Source organism: Caloenas nicobarica, chromosome 4, assembly GCF_036013445.1.
Source record: "Caloenas nicobarica isolate bCalNic1 chromosome 4, bCalNic1.hap1, whole genome shotgun sequence".
Taxonomy (NCBI): domain Eukaryota; kingdom Metazoa; phylum Chordata; class Aves; order Columbiformes; family Columbidae; genus Caloenas; species Caloenas nicobarica.
The window spans coordinates 77,957,080-77,972,436 of NC_088248.1; the positions used below are offsets into that span (position 1 = coordinate 77,957,080).

Genomic DNA, 15,357 nt, shown 5'->3' on the forward strand with positions numbered 1-15,357 from the left:
GATGAGCTACTGGAACAATCCATCAAGACTGGTGGTGGACATTGCATCATCTCTGGAAAACCTTTAAAATCAGAAGGACTTGTTTATTTCTGAAAGCTTTGTGTTCCAGTTCAACCACAACTACTGACCTTGAAGTATGTATTAATTAGTGGACGACTCCTCGTCTGTGTTGTTTGACATGTCAGACTACCTGACTACTGTGATCTCTTAAAACTTTATGCTCATAGGAATAATAGATTCATACTTCATGTTTTCCTTCTTGTGGTGAAGACCAGATTAAGAAAAAGGGAGTTTAAAGAAAAAATAAGTTGAGTACAGCTCCGGCAGCCAAGGATTTGGATGTTGTGATTTTTGACTCTGATAACGCTCCTTGTGTGGCCTTGGGCAAGTTGTTAATCTACGTGTGCCTCAGTTTGCCAATTTGTCTGATCCGGATAACTTCACTCACCTAATAGGATGACGTGTTTGTAACATGCTGTTAATGTAAACATGGAATAATTAGGAGCTTTTAATGCTATTTTGTTTATGACAAAGGAGAATATTTGTATGTAAAGTAGATGCCTATTTTCCAGATGTACTTCGTTTAACTCCTGGGCGATGTTTTGACTCTTCAAAAGTGGATTTTTCTTGACTTGGGGCCACCGCTGTGGTACTCTGTCCCGCCAAGTTCAATGTTCTTCTGGACAGAATAAAAAGTGTTTATGGATTTTGATGAAACTTGAAAATTCTTGGATTGTTAAGCTTGCTGTGTTACGGGAAAATGAGTCAAGTTCTGACTCATGGAGGACTGACCTTGGGGGAGAGAGCAGCATCATCCACACCATGGTTTGCCTTGCTAGGAAGGCATTGCTTTGGTTGTTGCTGGCATATATTTATTCACATTGAATTATTATATTGCCTGGTATCAAATGGTACCATTAAGGATGAGACATGGTCTTGGTGCCCCTCTCTGAATTTTCACTGTTTGTTACCATATATATAAATACTTTTTTTCCCCAAAAAACAACCATTTCGAGGCTTAGGGGTTGTGTGCTTGTTCTCAGTCCAGGCTGAGGTGTTTGGGCAGCTTAAAGGCCAACAGTTTTTCTATAGGAAAAGTTCATTTTGAGCAAGAAGATTGCCATTTACATTTAAATGTTCCCAAAATCCGGAATATCAACAGACCAAACCCAGACAGTGCATAGTGGGGGGGCTATTCCTCTCCAGATATATTTATTACATGTAATGAAACAACTCAAGGTTCGATACTGTTGATTCTTTTCATCCCAGAGACTTTGAAAATCTGGTATTTCTGCAATGCTAGTTGAACGTTTTTAAGCGTTAATTAACACAGTTGAGGTTCTTAGGGACATGGCTTAGTGGTGGCCTTGGCAGTGTTGGGTTGAAGGTTGGACTTGATGATCTTAAAGGTCTTTTCCAACCAAAATGATTGTATGATTCTATCCCTTCCTTTCTCCTTCACCCTTTGAGGTCCGTGTGCCGTGTTCGTCCCATTCTGGTGGCCCACGCTTTGTGTAATTTGTGGATGGTTGCTGATGGATCTCCATGGTCCTCATAGAGCTGGGCAGCCCACGTTGTCCCTTCTGACCCTGGACACTCAGCTCATGCTCTGCTCTCATTTCTCATGGTGGCATCTCCTTCAGCTTCCACCGCTCTCTTGGCTCCCAGGCCCTTTCTGTCACCTTTCTGTCCCCTCCTCACCTGTCTTAACATGTCCCTCTGACCAGTCCTTCCAAGTGTATCAGTTGTGGATTTAATTCCCCTTAAAATTCCCTCGAAGTTTGTCATCTTCAGTTGTGCAAATACCATAATTTGGTGTTGTTGACACGTTCTTGTGCCGTTTACTTCTTCATGAGTTTTTGTTGCCTATCTGCTCCTTGTCTTCTGTTCTTTGTTGTCATTTCCTCCTTTTTAAATGTTTGTTCCCTTCATTTCCTAAGGATTGCAGATACAATCGGTGGAAAATAATTGCCAAGATATTCTTCAGTCTTCTGCTCTCTCCAAATATCAAGGTACTTTGCACTTGATGTGTTTATTCGCTTAATCACTGTCATAATAACATGGACCTAATATCTAGTCTACCTTTGGCTTTCTCTGAATTACTGGGATTGATTTCGTGGCACTAAACTGCAAACCCGAGTTCCCTGGCTGAGTACTTACAGTTCACTAACCTTCGCTGTCGTGGAAGAAATTAGTCAAGTTCTGCTTTTTAGTGGAAAAACTCCAAATTTTCCAGTCTGGTCATCTGCTGGGGTATGAAACCAGATCAGTTGTTCACCAGTTTGGACACCGGAACTAAATCCAGTGTAGTAGGAGAAGTCAAGACAGTATTTCCATGCTTGTGCATCTAAATTGTGCCGTCTACTGAATTAAAACTTGTTTGCTATCCCACCTGCCTTTTCATTGCGTAGCAACAGAAGAGGACAAGAGTTTTGCAGAATAAGATAGTTTTGAACAATTATTTTCTGGTTTGGCCTTTCCACAGGAAAACAAACAAAAACCCAAAACCAACCAACCAAAAAAACCCCAACCCAATTCAAATCCTTCCTTTTGCTAGAGGAACGATCCATCGGACTGTTTTATCCTTCCTGTGCTTAAAAATCACTGATAACCAGCCATTGATTTCTTCATGTATCCTCTTGCTCCCCATATCAGCTATCACACATCCTAACACCAGATTTCTGTTTGTCAGCTTGAGCTTTTTTCTTTATTCTATTTGTCATGTTCCCTTTTTTCCTTTTTTTTTTTTTTTTTTTTTTTTAATAACCTCTTTAACTTCCGTCTGAGCCAGGTCGCCTTTTAACTAGCAGGGCTGCCTTTTTCAGTTGTGGGATTGTGGCTTTTGGAGCATCTAGTTAAAATGTTCTTAAACAATTTTCAATTAGTCTTCATATTTTTCTGATTACATTCTTTTTCCCAACTGATTTGGCTCATAATTGTTTTCAGCTTGATGAAAATGGCCCTTTTGAAAAGCGTGTGTATATATGTGTGTGTATGTATACGTGTGTGTATATGTGTACTATTGGTAGTGCTGTTTTATTCCTAATCTAGATGATTTTTGGGTGCATATAAAAGTGTGATCAAGTCATGATGCCTTGCATTTTAATTACCAAAAAAGTGAGATAAAGCATGGCTGCTGATTAAAAACTCTTTCCAAATGGGCACTAGCACAGGGGATGCTGATTCGAGGATTTATTGGCATTTAGCAGATGGTGCTTCTGGAGTGAAGGGGCATCATCTCCATCATCTCCAGCCCTTTCATGTCTCAACAACCTCAGCTCCTGCTGAGCTTCCCATGTGGTGTGTTACATCGCAAAGGTTAATGCCGCTGTAGCTCGGGGGTGATTAAAAAAGATAAATGCTGCCTTGACACCAGCTCCAGAGGTGCTGTGGTTCATGTCAGAGCAGCGCGCGGGAGTCTCCAGGTGAGACAGGAGACGATGGTGTTGCCTTGTGTGTGCTCAGCAAAGCCGGTGGAGGAGGAAAGAAAGGGGCAGCATGGGTTGGTCACCTCCACCCATCTCTGCCCGTAGTGGGAAGGTGGAAATTTCATCTGAATGAACTGGAAAAGTGGAGGAAAGCCAAAGTTACTCTGGAAGGTCAAGGCAACATAACTGCAGTCACTTGGAGATCTTTCTAGTTATCTTCACAGCAACATGAAACCAAACTGGGATAACATTTGTGGTGGAGTGAGCAGGAGAGGGCTCACTCATAGAATCACAGAACATTTTGGGTTGAAGGGCCCTCCCCAGCTCCCCCAGTGCCCCCCTGCCATGAGCAGGGACATCTGCACCAGCTCAGGTTGCTCAGAGCCCCGTCCAGCCTGGCCTGGGATGTCTCCAGGGATGGTTCAGCCACCACCTCTCTGGCCAACCTGGGCCAGGCTCTCACCACCCTCAGGGCCAACAATTCCTTCCTCATGTCCAGCCTGAATCTCCCTCCTTTAGTTTAAAACCATCACCCCTTGTCCTATCACAACAGGCCCTGCTCAAAAGTCTGTCCCCATCTTTCTTATTGGCCACTTTTAAGTCCAGAAAGGCCACAATAAGGTCTCCCCGGAGCTTCTCTTCTCCAGCTGAACCCCCCAACTCTCCCATCCTGTCCTCCCAGCAGAGCTGGTCCAGCCTCGGGTCATTGCTGGGGCTCCTCTGGCCCCTCTCCAGCAGCTCCATGTGTGTCCTGTGCTGAGGACCCAGCGCTGGCCCAGCGCTGCAGGGGGGTCTCACAGAGCGGAGCAGAGGGGCAGAATCCCCTCCCTGCACCTGCTGCTCACAGGGCTGGGGATGCAGCCCAGGATACAGTTGGTTTTCTGTCCTGCAAGCACGATGGTGGAGGTGAGGTAGGGAAACCATATTGGAGAACCAACACGCAACAGCCACCCATGGAAGAAAGACCTGAACCTCTTTTCCACGGTCACAGCCCTGGTGAGAGGTCCTGCACCAGGAGCTGGGGAGATGTCCTGCACTGAGCCAGCATCTCTCTCTGGAGCTGTGGACCGCAGGCGATTCTTTGGCTGGATCAGTCCTGCAGCGCTGGGGGTGGATTTGGAGGTTCTTAGGGGAGGGACCGTCCCACGTTACCCCCCAGTTGACCTTCTCCTTGAGCGGGATGGAAATGATCAGCGCCGCGAATGTCAGCGATCAGCAGTTGGGCTCCATCTGCAACTGGTTAATTACCCGTTCACACAATATGTTGTTAGGGGTCATCTGGTTCCAGTTTCACCATAAACAGAAGTAAATGTTGAGAACATATTTTTCTACATCCAGTTTCACTTGTTGTGGATATTTGAAATAGTTTGCAACCCACATCTTTTGGTTTTCGAGGAGGCTTTTGACAAGAGAGCCCTGTGACCATTTGAGAATTTTTTTTCTTTATAAAGTGCCCTGGAGGTTGCATTGTAGGGACTTTCCTTATGCAAAACATAAAAGTGCTGTTTTTTAAAATCATAACCATATTTTTTCATTAAAATCAGTTGGAGTCCCAATAAACAATTGACTCAAAAAATTTTCCAAATGTTTGCTGCAGTGCTGTTTCTATTTTTAATTACTTTTTTAAAGTGTTTTTCTTAAAAACACAGCTTGGCTTATAATTTAAAGAAGCAATCTAGTAAATCAGAAAAAAATGCCCATGTATATAGCTATTTATTGTAACATAACTAAAACCTACTGTACATTTGAATGCAAGAATACATCTCTAGCATTGTCTGATGGCTTCTGCCATTTGACTTATCGTGAGAACGTCTTTTTTAGTAACTGACTCTTCTTGAAGATTCTTCCAGTGTGTTTATACATTTGTTTTATATAAATTGAGAATATAGAGGGAAATGTTAAAAACTCTGCAAAGTAGCAGTGAGGCACAGAAATGGACGGTTCCTGGGCACTAGGGCACTTTTTCCACCCTGCATCAGTCTTTGGTATTGTCATTTTTAGATCTTATTCTATAGAACTCTATTGTTCTCTTGTTACCTGGTGCAAGATTTGTTTGCTGTCATTAAAACTTAAACCAAAAAATCAACCAAAACAAGCTAAAGAACAACACACCCTAGTTTTGCATCAAACGTTGTCATATCTGCTTTATAGAAAATAAGCAAAGATGCCTTTCTAAAATATTTAGGATTAAATTTTTATATTGCAAGATGGAGGTTGAAGAGTGTTAGAAGATTTTTTTTTTTTCTGGCGCAGTTTCTGTAAAACTCTAGGTTTCAGAGGAAAATACTCATTTTTAGGAAGAACCAGACCCAGGGAGAAAGCTCTGGTGATGGGGAACATCTCCCTGCTGCAGACAAAAATGAGGTGAGAGGAGGGAATTGCAGACTTTAATTTGGCTTTTACGCATCTTTGTTTTCCATTAACCTTCTACACTGGTCACTGCTGTGTCTGCTCAGCTCAGGGACCACGAGCAGGGACATCTGCACCAGCTCAGGTTGCTCAGAGCCCCGTCCAGCCTGGCCTGGGATGTCTCCAGGGATGGTTCAGCCACCACCTCTCTGGCCAACCTGGGCCAGGCTCTCACCACCCTTATTGCAAAAATTTTCTTCCTTGTGTCCAGCCTGAATCTCCCTCCTTTAGTTTAAAACCATCATCCCGTGTCCTATCACAACAGGCCCTGCTCAAAAGTCTGTCCGCATCTTTCTTATTGACCCTTTCAAGTCGGAAAAGGCCACACTAAGGCCTCCCCGGAGCTTCTCTTCTCCAGCTGAACCCCCCAGCTCTCTCAGCCTGTCCTCCCAGCAGAGCTGTTCCAGCCTCGCATCATTCCTGGGGCTCCTCTGGCCCCTCTCCAGCAGCTCCATGTCTTTCTCGAACTGAGGAATTCCTTGCTGGAGGTCTGGTGGAGATAGCAGCTGAGCTTGTGGACTTGCTAATTTTTTGTATATGTGGACGCCACAAACCTTTGCAAAGTTCTCGCTAATAGTGGTCGTGCTTCTGGGCACAAAGCTTCTGTCACGTGCATATTTCACATGGTTCAAATCATCCTGGTCATCCTAGCAGGCAGTTCAGTGCTCCTGGGTTTTGGCTCAGTGGAGTGTGCCCAGGCCTAAGGAATTTTTGGAGCTGGTGCCCAGTGTTGGAGTTTTATTGGGATCTTTTCCACAGAAAATTACTGTCCTGCTTCTTGCTCCTGAAAGCAAGGGAATAGGGGAAAGTTAATTTGTTGAAGTAGTTTCCGTGTTGCTCGAAGCCTGTTACGTTTCTGGTGAACGATCCAAGCCGTTAATGCTGATGGGGAAAATCCACGTAATGATTTTGCTTTTCGTCTGTTCCAGGGTCATTTCTCTTGTGGGACTTGTTTGAACATGATATTAACATGTCTGTTTTTCAGGGGCCTCTTACGGCGCTTGCAGATAAGGCTGTGAAATTCCTGGCTGATGTTAACGTGTTTTCGTGTTTCTTGAGGGACATTAATGGCAAAGTGGGATTCCTGGTCTGATTCCTCAGCTGGACACAACATATTTCAACTTCAGTTTAGGTCTCATTGCTTGAGAGTGACAGATCTAATCTGCTTAGTAAGCGTTTGTAGTTATTAACAAATACTTATCACCCTGTGAATGGGTGAGTGTTCAGTATAATCAATTTTGGTTTTTGCTGAGGGCCAAACACCCTTTGTGACAGGAAGTTTCTTGGGTTGGTTCCAATAACTCTTCAAACCCTGTCTTGCTGGTGGCCAGTAGGTCTGTAGGAATTTCTGTGATCTTCCTGGAACCTTCTTCCCTCCTGATCTGGGTAGGGGATCTTCAGCACTGAAGTGCCACCTGTACCCATTGCTTTAGCCAGGCTGAGCTGCCTCTGGCTCTAAATGGGTGGAAGGAATTTTGCCGTTGTCTTCTCTGTTAGAAGACAATTGCTTTTTTTTGGGTGATCCCGCAAAGCAGCGTTATCTTCCTCCTGGCTTTGTAAGTCCCAGGCGCTGAGAATTTTTACTAGACCTCCCACAAGGACGGCTGTTGTGTCAGAGCCGCTGAAATGCCTTTCTTGGTGGGTCCATTCAGAAGATGAATGGTTTTCTGAAGTTTGCGTGAGCTTTCGGTGACTTCTTACACTCTGAACTGGCTTAACTTCTTTCCCTTTCCTTTCATTGTTTTTTTTTTCCTCTAAAGCCTTGACAGTGGGCAATTTTGACAAAAGTAGGAATGAAATCTCTGCCCTACAGAAGAGCAGAGATCCATTTTTCTAAAAGGGCTTGGGAGGAACCTGAGGCGGCTTTTATGTTGAGATTGGTATCTCTGTCCACACAGATTCATTACTTGTTGCTGAGTTCTTAATTATGTTTTGCTGAGGAGACCAAACAGTTTTGTAAGAACATCGTGATGCCCAGTATCCATTTCACATTTTTGCTGTTGACTTCTGTAGAGGATACGCATCCATCAAGAGAACTCGAATTTGTTATTGTTTCATGAAAAAGGGCAGTAGCATTGTTAAAGCTTGATGGAAACCCTTTGGTACTAAGAGCCTCCAGGGAGAAATCCGAATTTATGTTGGCTTTTAAGACAGACATAACGCAGAAGTCCCTTTTAAATCAGAACATGGAAAGATTGTTTTATCTTTGGTAACTCTTTCCAGAAGACCTACAAATCTAGTACGTTGAGCCACAGCTTTTCATATCATCTATGGTCACTTGTTTTCTATGGCTTTGTGGTGGAGCTGGAGAGTTGATCTTAAGACGTGGACACTACTATCCTTCAGTTGATGGGATTGGTCATTTTGAATAGCAGTTGCCACCTTGAGAGAGGGGTGAAAAGAGTTTTATATTGCTATTGAGAAAGCTTATTGGTCCCAGATACAGCAGCTTCAGGATTGTGGGAAAATAGGCTTTCTTTATGGCAGAAGCAAATTGTGGGGATTGCTTCATTGATCGTCCCATGAAGGGCTGGCTTGGGGCATGGGAATGGTGGTTTTAGTCATGGACCAGATATAATTCCCCCCACCGCATTCCTTCTCCTGCTTCAAGATCTGTTCTTAATACAGACCCACAGAACTTGTTTACCAAAGTCTCTCATGGCTTGTGTTCCCCAGAGGATGCTGCCCTGTAGAGTCCTAATATCCCATCGAACTTCTGTCCCCATTTGCCCAAAGTCAGGCAATATCAGTACTGAAATTTCCCTGTAAAGTGGATTGGGCCATGTTGACCATTGTGTCCTCATAAATCAGTACTTTTTCCAAATATTCACAGAGCCATCTTCTCCTGTCTCTGCTTGGCTATTAAGTTGACCATCTTTGTGCTGGGACTCCAGAAGCCCTGGGATAAATGGACGGTGCTTGGCTGTTCCTCCTGAAGGACATTGCTGTTGCGTAGAGGGTGTGGATGAGTCTCCATTGCTCTTTTTTTCCTGGCATTCACCCTCCTGTTGAGCTGCTTCTTTACTCAGCATTGCTTAGGTATTTTCCATTTTTTTTCAGCTTTCAGTACAAAATTCCCTTGTCACGTTCACAAACCTTGCATCAGAGACCTCAGCTTGGCTTTTCCATCCTTCTTGATGAAGACGCTTCTCTTTTCTTTCCTTGTAGAGAGCGGTGCTTATGCTGGCGGTCTGTTTGTCTTCCTGAACTCCAGGCACCATTCCTGGCTTTCTCTGCAATCTTCCAGACCCAGCCTGTTGATGTGTGATGTGTGGGTTCACTTAGCACCACTTAAAATTTCCATTTGTTCACAGCATCTCTCTCTCCACGCGGTGCAGTTCTCTGTCTTAGCCCAGGCAGTAGCCCCGGTCAGTGGAACGTACTTTAAATTGGGCTGTTGCCATTACCCTCGAGGATAATTTATTGATAACTTCCCACAGTAGCACCTCATAAGCGTGAGGACTCTCATTTTTCCTTCTGTTTCCGATTTTGCACGCTGGAATAGAAATTTCCTCCCCCAATTAGGAGGGCAGCCAACTTCCTTTTCACAATTTGCGTTGCAGCATCTCTCAAGGTTATTTTTAAAACCTCGCTTTACTCCAGCTCTCGGCTGGTGGGAGGTGATTGCCAGCTCCAGGCTGGGTGATGTGGGAACTGTGACCAAGGGGCTGAAATCCTGCCTGGTGTATGGCAGGTCCTATGACTGCTTGGAAGAAGGCTCAGCATCTTTATTCCATGTCCATGGGACCAGTGAGGTGACAGTGTCCTTCCACTGTCCTTATCTATCCAGTTTGTTGTAAAAGTTTCATCTCCTGTTGTATTTGATGGTGGTTTTTGCCTTCCCTGAGTATTAGGAGTAGCATTTTTGCATGACGGTGAGGGGACAGGTCGCTTTCTGGATGGGCTGGTGCTGTGTTGCGTGGTTTTGCGTGTTGTGTTAATGCTTCTGACCATTAGTGTTTGACATTGTGTGTGCAACACAGAGAAATTGCATCAGCATTTAAAAAGCTTTATGTGGTTCCATCAAAGCTTCGAGTTTCTTCTTTAGAGTTGTCTTCCTTGGAGTCATCTTCTTCTTTGGAGTCTTCATGTTCTTCTTTGGAGTTGTCGTCTTCTTTGAGGTCATCGTCTTTGGAATCTGTTCCTCCTTTGGAATTGTTTGGCTCTTCCAATTGCAAATGAATTGGCCTGTATTATTTTTCAGGTTAGCAGGAACTTTTTGGTGGTGTCTGTATATAGGATGTTGACCTGTCATCCTGTGCACAGGGTGTTTCTCCTCTTGGCTCAACAAAATAGCACGTGGCCCAGCCATGGGGATCCTTCTGCAACAAGGGCGAGCTGCAAACCCCTCCTTACAAAGGGTAGGTCTCTGTGAAACCTGGTATGTGAAATCCTTTTCCAAAGAAATTTTGGGTGACTACCTTACACGCTAAAAATAACCACTGGCAAGAAGAGCTTGCTTTGAGATGTTTTAAGTAAAGGTTTCTTCGTTAAGGTTTTGAGAAAGCTTTACCTCTTCTGATGTGAATTTGTCTGTAGGGAATAGACCGGTGGGTGGGTTCCTGCAGCCAAGCAAGGTTATTCTTGAAAGTGGTAAAAATGGAACCGTTAGAGGATTTTTTTGTCTTATGCCTATAGATAATACCAGGAAATGAGGGAAAATCCTGTGCTATGGAGTATCAGCTAGCACATTTTTAGCCATAGAAAAAACGTATCATCCACCGAGAGGAGCAGGTAGGCTTGTGTCGTCTTGTCCCCACCAGCTGAAGAAATGTTCACGTTTTGCATGTGGGTAACTATGTGGGTAACTGCCTAGAACAGTCCTGACTTCTTAGGAGTTGAGGCTGATGTTGAATTTTTTTTTTCTTTTTCCTTAGCTTATTATAAAGTTGCATTCTGAACGGTGAAAGACTAAGTCTTCCTCATTGAGGGTTCAGAAGCTTTTAACTTGTAATAAAAATTGGTGGTCTATCTGTCCTTCATATATCCAGGAGACAAGTCTGGCTCCCTTTGGGATTAATGATTTACGGCTTTGTGTTTGTCCTTCGCCCTGATGAGAAAGTAAATCCTTGCTGCCCTTTCTGCTGCTGGAGTGAATACTCACTATAATACATTCATAGCCACCTCCTACTCTGCAAACTCTTTTTTTTTTTTTTTTTTTCGTAATGCAACGCTGTACTTTTATTTTAGTAGCGCAGCCTTGTGGTTCAGTAAATCATCAAGCTAATATCAAGAAAAATGTCTGAAAGTAATTCAGGGCTCTCAGTACCATCACTCAGGTCGTTAATGTGAGTAACTTCCCATTTCGGTAGAAGCAGCGTAGGATTGAGGGAGCTGTTGCGTGGGTTTGAGATGGGATGACATGCATCTCCAGGAATGAGATGCCTTTTGGCAGCTATGGTTGGTCATAGCCCCCTGGCACCCCAGGTAGCGTAGAAGATGAGAAAGGAGGGTCCAGAGACCTTGAAGTCACCTCCTGAAGTCCCAGGGGTGTTACAGCGTAAGAACTCGTCTCTGAACTCTGGTAGATCTTGGCAGTGTTGGGTTAGCGGCTGGACCTGATGATCTTAAAGGTCTTTTCCAACCAAAACGATTCTATGATTCTGTGATCTAACGTGTTCATTTCCAGTGTGGATCTTGTAAATAAGACACTTGGTTGTTGAGCCTTGAAACATCATGAAGTGCTTGAAGTCTTCTACAGAATTAAATTAATGACTCTTTCCTTCATCTTTCTCCACTCTCCCAACGATTACATGGACCATCTCTTTACCATTCCTTGCTCTTTCTTTCCTGGAGGCAAGATGAGAACCCGAGCCTGGTTTCCAAGGTGAACTTGGGAAGTTTATGTTTCATATGTAACGTGCTTTCTTCTTAAATAAGTGTATGCTGAAGGCTACCCAGAATGTGTGTTTCAACTTAAGGAAAAATGAAGCGGTAGAGAAATCGCCCCGGTCTTTCTGGGTGTATTTCTGTAGTATGATGCTAACTTTTATAATGTTTTTTTTTTTTTTTTAGCCATTGCTGGAAAAAGGAAAAGCAGCAGACGCTTTACTAGCTGCACGCTAAGTTAACTTTGGGTTGAGTCGTTAGCAGAGCAGTGACTGGAGTCAGTGTCTGTATCCTCTGTGACTTGGACGGAGCCGGAGTCTTTCACTTAATAATTTATAACTAATTGCAGTCGTTCTACGAAGTCAACGCAAATCGGTGGGAGTGTGCTTATACTAAGCAAGAAATTAATAGCATGTTTTTATTGTTTTTCAGCGTCCTGCCTTGCAACTGTGCTCAGACCTACTTTTTTTTCGTTAGTGTCAGACTTGCACGCCTGCTGACAATCACGCTGCGTTAGCTCTGAAGTTGGCGGTTGGGAGTGATGCATCATAGAAGAACGGCCAAATTTTACTTTACTTTTACTTAATGTTCTTCTGTGACTGCAGAGAATTTGTGATTTAGCTCACAAGGTAGTTTAAATATGTAGGGAGGAAGTATGTGTGAACTCTGTAGGGCAAGACTGGCAAAGCTGTTGAGGTCTCCAATGTACTCCTGAACCACCCAGATGCCCATCACCTTTAATGAGAAGTTATTCAGCAAACAGAGAAAGAGACTTGAATGCAGACGTGGATCTGGCCCTTAAATGATCTGCAAGGCTTTAGGATGAAATTCTATTTAATATTTCTTCAGCGATTTCTATTGAAGTATCTCCAAAGTGTTTTAAGAACAACACTATTAAGAGTTTGGGAGATGGGAGGAACTCTTTTCCACTTTACTTGGAAAGAGAAAAGAAGACAGTTTGGAATTTATTTGGAGAATGAGAAGGTTCCAGATTCTTGAAAATTTTCTGATTATTAGCAGCAGTGAATCTTCGGGGCTTTTCTAATGTGGGCCCTACCAGTCCCTGTGCTAGGGGGAAAATAAAGGTTCTTTTTAGGTGTGATTCTTCCTTTCTTCCACCCTTGGGACCTCTGGGCATCACACTCATGTCCGACATGTGGGTGAGGAAGGCGGAACAAGGCAAAAAGGTTTTTTTCTGGTTTTTGAGGGGGTTGCCTGCAGTTCTGTCTCCCGTCATTTTTCTTGCTTAACTGTCCCCTGATTGCATTAAAAAAAAAAATGAAAAGAATTCCAGTTTTTGAGCGTGACAACCTGTCCTGTTTTGAGGGAACAAACATTTCTGTAACAATATGCAGGAACTAAGAAAAGTCTTCTCCTCTTTTCTTCCAATAAGAAATGAAATTTAGAAGACTAGACATGACTTAGAAATTCAGTTGAGCTCAGGTTCTTCGCTTCTCTTTGCCCAAAGCTCTAACCAGCAGCTTTGTGGTTGGTTCCTGCCGTTGGAAGATGTGGTTGTAGCTCAGATAGAATCGTAAAACGTAGAATAGTTTGGGTTGGAAGGGACCTTCAAAGCCCTTCTAGTCCAACCCCTGCAATGAGCAGGGACATCTGCACCCAGCTCAGGTTGGGTTTTCACTAGAGCGAAAACAATAATGGCCGGTTGCGTTGACTTCTAATGACTGACTTCTTAATCTGATGTGTTGCTCGTGGTACAAAGTTCTGTTTTGTTTCCTAACCTTGTCCCTCATGGAGATCTCCCCCTCCTGTTAGCAGAGCCCCCTTCACTGCAGCACTTTGCGGGGGGTCACGTTCACACCTTGTGAAAAGCAGGTGCAACCCCATTAACTCCAGATGGACGCACAGCAGTGGAAAACCTACTGAATTTTGTCCTCCAGCTTCCCTTACCACCCTCATATTTGGGCTAGATTAAAATATACTAAAAAAAAAAAAAAATTCCCCCTTTTTATCAATAGCAGGTGGAGTTAGTTACCTGCAAAAGGTGATGGGTTAATTAAGCTCCACATTGCTGAGGTACGAACGACGATGCCACACGTGCACCAGTTACTGGGAACTAAGGGAAGACCTCCCAGCTCAATGGAGAGGTGCTTTTTTTCTTCCAAAATGTATATAAATTAAAATTGGAAAGGGCTGGAGGGAAGGTGTGAGATTTTTCCTCTGCCTTTTTTTTTTTTTTTCAGAGTTATGTTTTTTATCCTTAATAGATTTATAATATGCAGGTCCCTTTATTTGTTTCTATAAAATTAACTAGTAAAATTGAAATGGAAAAAAGCTAGTAATGGGAACCAGGCCATCTTTGCCAACGCTGAAATGTTGCTGTATTTATGGAAGGTAGACAAGGGCATTTTTCCTTCTGCCAGGTTTTATGCCGGAGTGCCACATGTTGGATGGTTATAAAACTTTTACTAACGAGAAGTTGGAGGAATCGTAACTTTCTAATTGCTCCCCCCCCCCCCATTTTTTTTTTTTTGTACAAGCTGCCGTTTATTTTGGTCTTTTAAAAATACGATTGTAATTTTGAAGTCTCTGAGTTTTTTAAATGGTAGCGGGGGACGGATGCTCTACCTGGTGGCCAGAAGAAAGGCTGGTGACCCGGGAGGTGGCTCTTGCTCTGCTAATTCTGACACCCTGGAAAAACTCCTCAGCATTTCAATCCTGCAAGTCCTCTCCCTGTAAATGGGATTTTTGTCATGTTATTTTAATTTTTGTTTTTTTTTTTTTTTTTTCGAGCAAGGTTTTCTTTGCTACATCCATAAAATGACAGCATGTTCCTATTGGGGGACCCATCGGTGTCTTTGGATGAACCCTGAATGCTGAGTTATTACTGGCAGCGTCTGTTACATTCGATATCCTTTGCTATATTTTTTTTTTCTTGAAAGCAAGTTGTCAGGGAAGCGTGATTAAATTAAAGGGATTAGTTCACAGTAATGGTCAAAGAGGCATTAAAGTGCAGAAGAACTTCATGGAAGTTGCTTGGTGCTTGTGGGATTAAAGCTTGTTTGTGCAGAGATGGTAGTTTCTTACTCTAGATAATTTAAATATGTGCTTCCCTCCCTCTCTTCTTTTTTCTCATTGTCACTTTTTTTTTTGCTATTACTCCCATGCTGTTGGAAGTCTGTCAATGGTGAAATGGTTTGAATTTTCCATCTTTACATCTAAACCGTTGTAAAGTGCTTTATGAGGGCAAGAAAGGATGCCTTGGAAACTGGGCGTTTTCTTGGTGAATATTCTTAAAAACTGTATTGGAGGGGGGAGAAGCAGAATTAGAGCTTTGCAAAAAAAAATGCCTCCAGGTCGGGCTCCTCTCTTGTGTACCACATGTTGCTCTGAAGGGAGTTTGTCACCAAGGAGTGCTGCTGTTTTATAAACCCCAGTGACGACTTCAGTGAATTCAGCTGAAATTCAACCAAAAATCCCTTTTCCAGCGCTGTGTCCGCAGGCGACATGGGCTAATGTCCTACATCGCATCTTCTGTGGCAGGTACTTTGGCTAAAATTTTCGAATCCAGAGTAGTGGATTATTCTAATCCTTATTAAGGTACCTTAGTGAAAGCAACGTGATTGGAAAGAACATAACACTTGTGAATGCCATTGATGTCAATTTAGGAGATTAACACCCCGGCTCCCATTTAGGATCCTCGCCCAGGGAACTCAGAAGCGTCTTTGAAGAT

The 15,357-nt window shown here is 43.3% G+C and overlaps 1 protein-coding gene across 4 annotated transcripts in view; it reads left to right on the top strand.

The window, feature by feature from the left end:
* EXOC6B (exocyst complex component 6B) overlaps nucleotides 1-15,357 on the top strand; it is a 304,536-nt gene that overhangs the window by 109,119 nt on the left and 180,060 nt on the right. For 2 of the 4 annotated variants that reach the window (XM_065633563.1, XM_065633564.1), the window contains exon 7: nucleotides 1,941-2,012. The exons of the other annotated variants lie outside the window; for them this stretch is intronic. In XM_065633563.1, coding sequence (XP_065489635.1) covers nucleotides 1,941-2,012 — 72 coding nt within the window. The remainder of the gene's footprint in view (nucleotides 1-1,940; nucleotides 2,013-15,357) is intronic. 4 annotated transcript variants of the gene reach the window in all.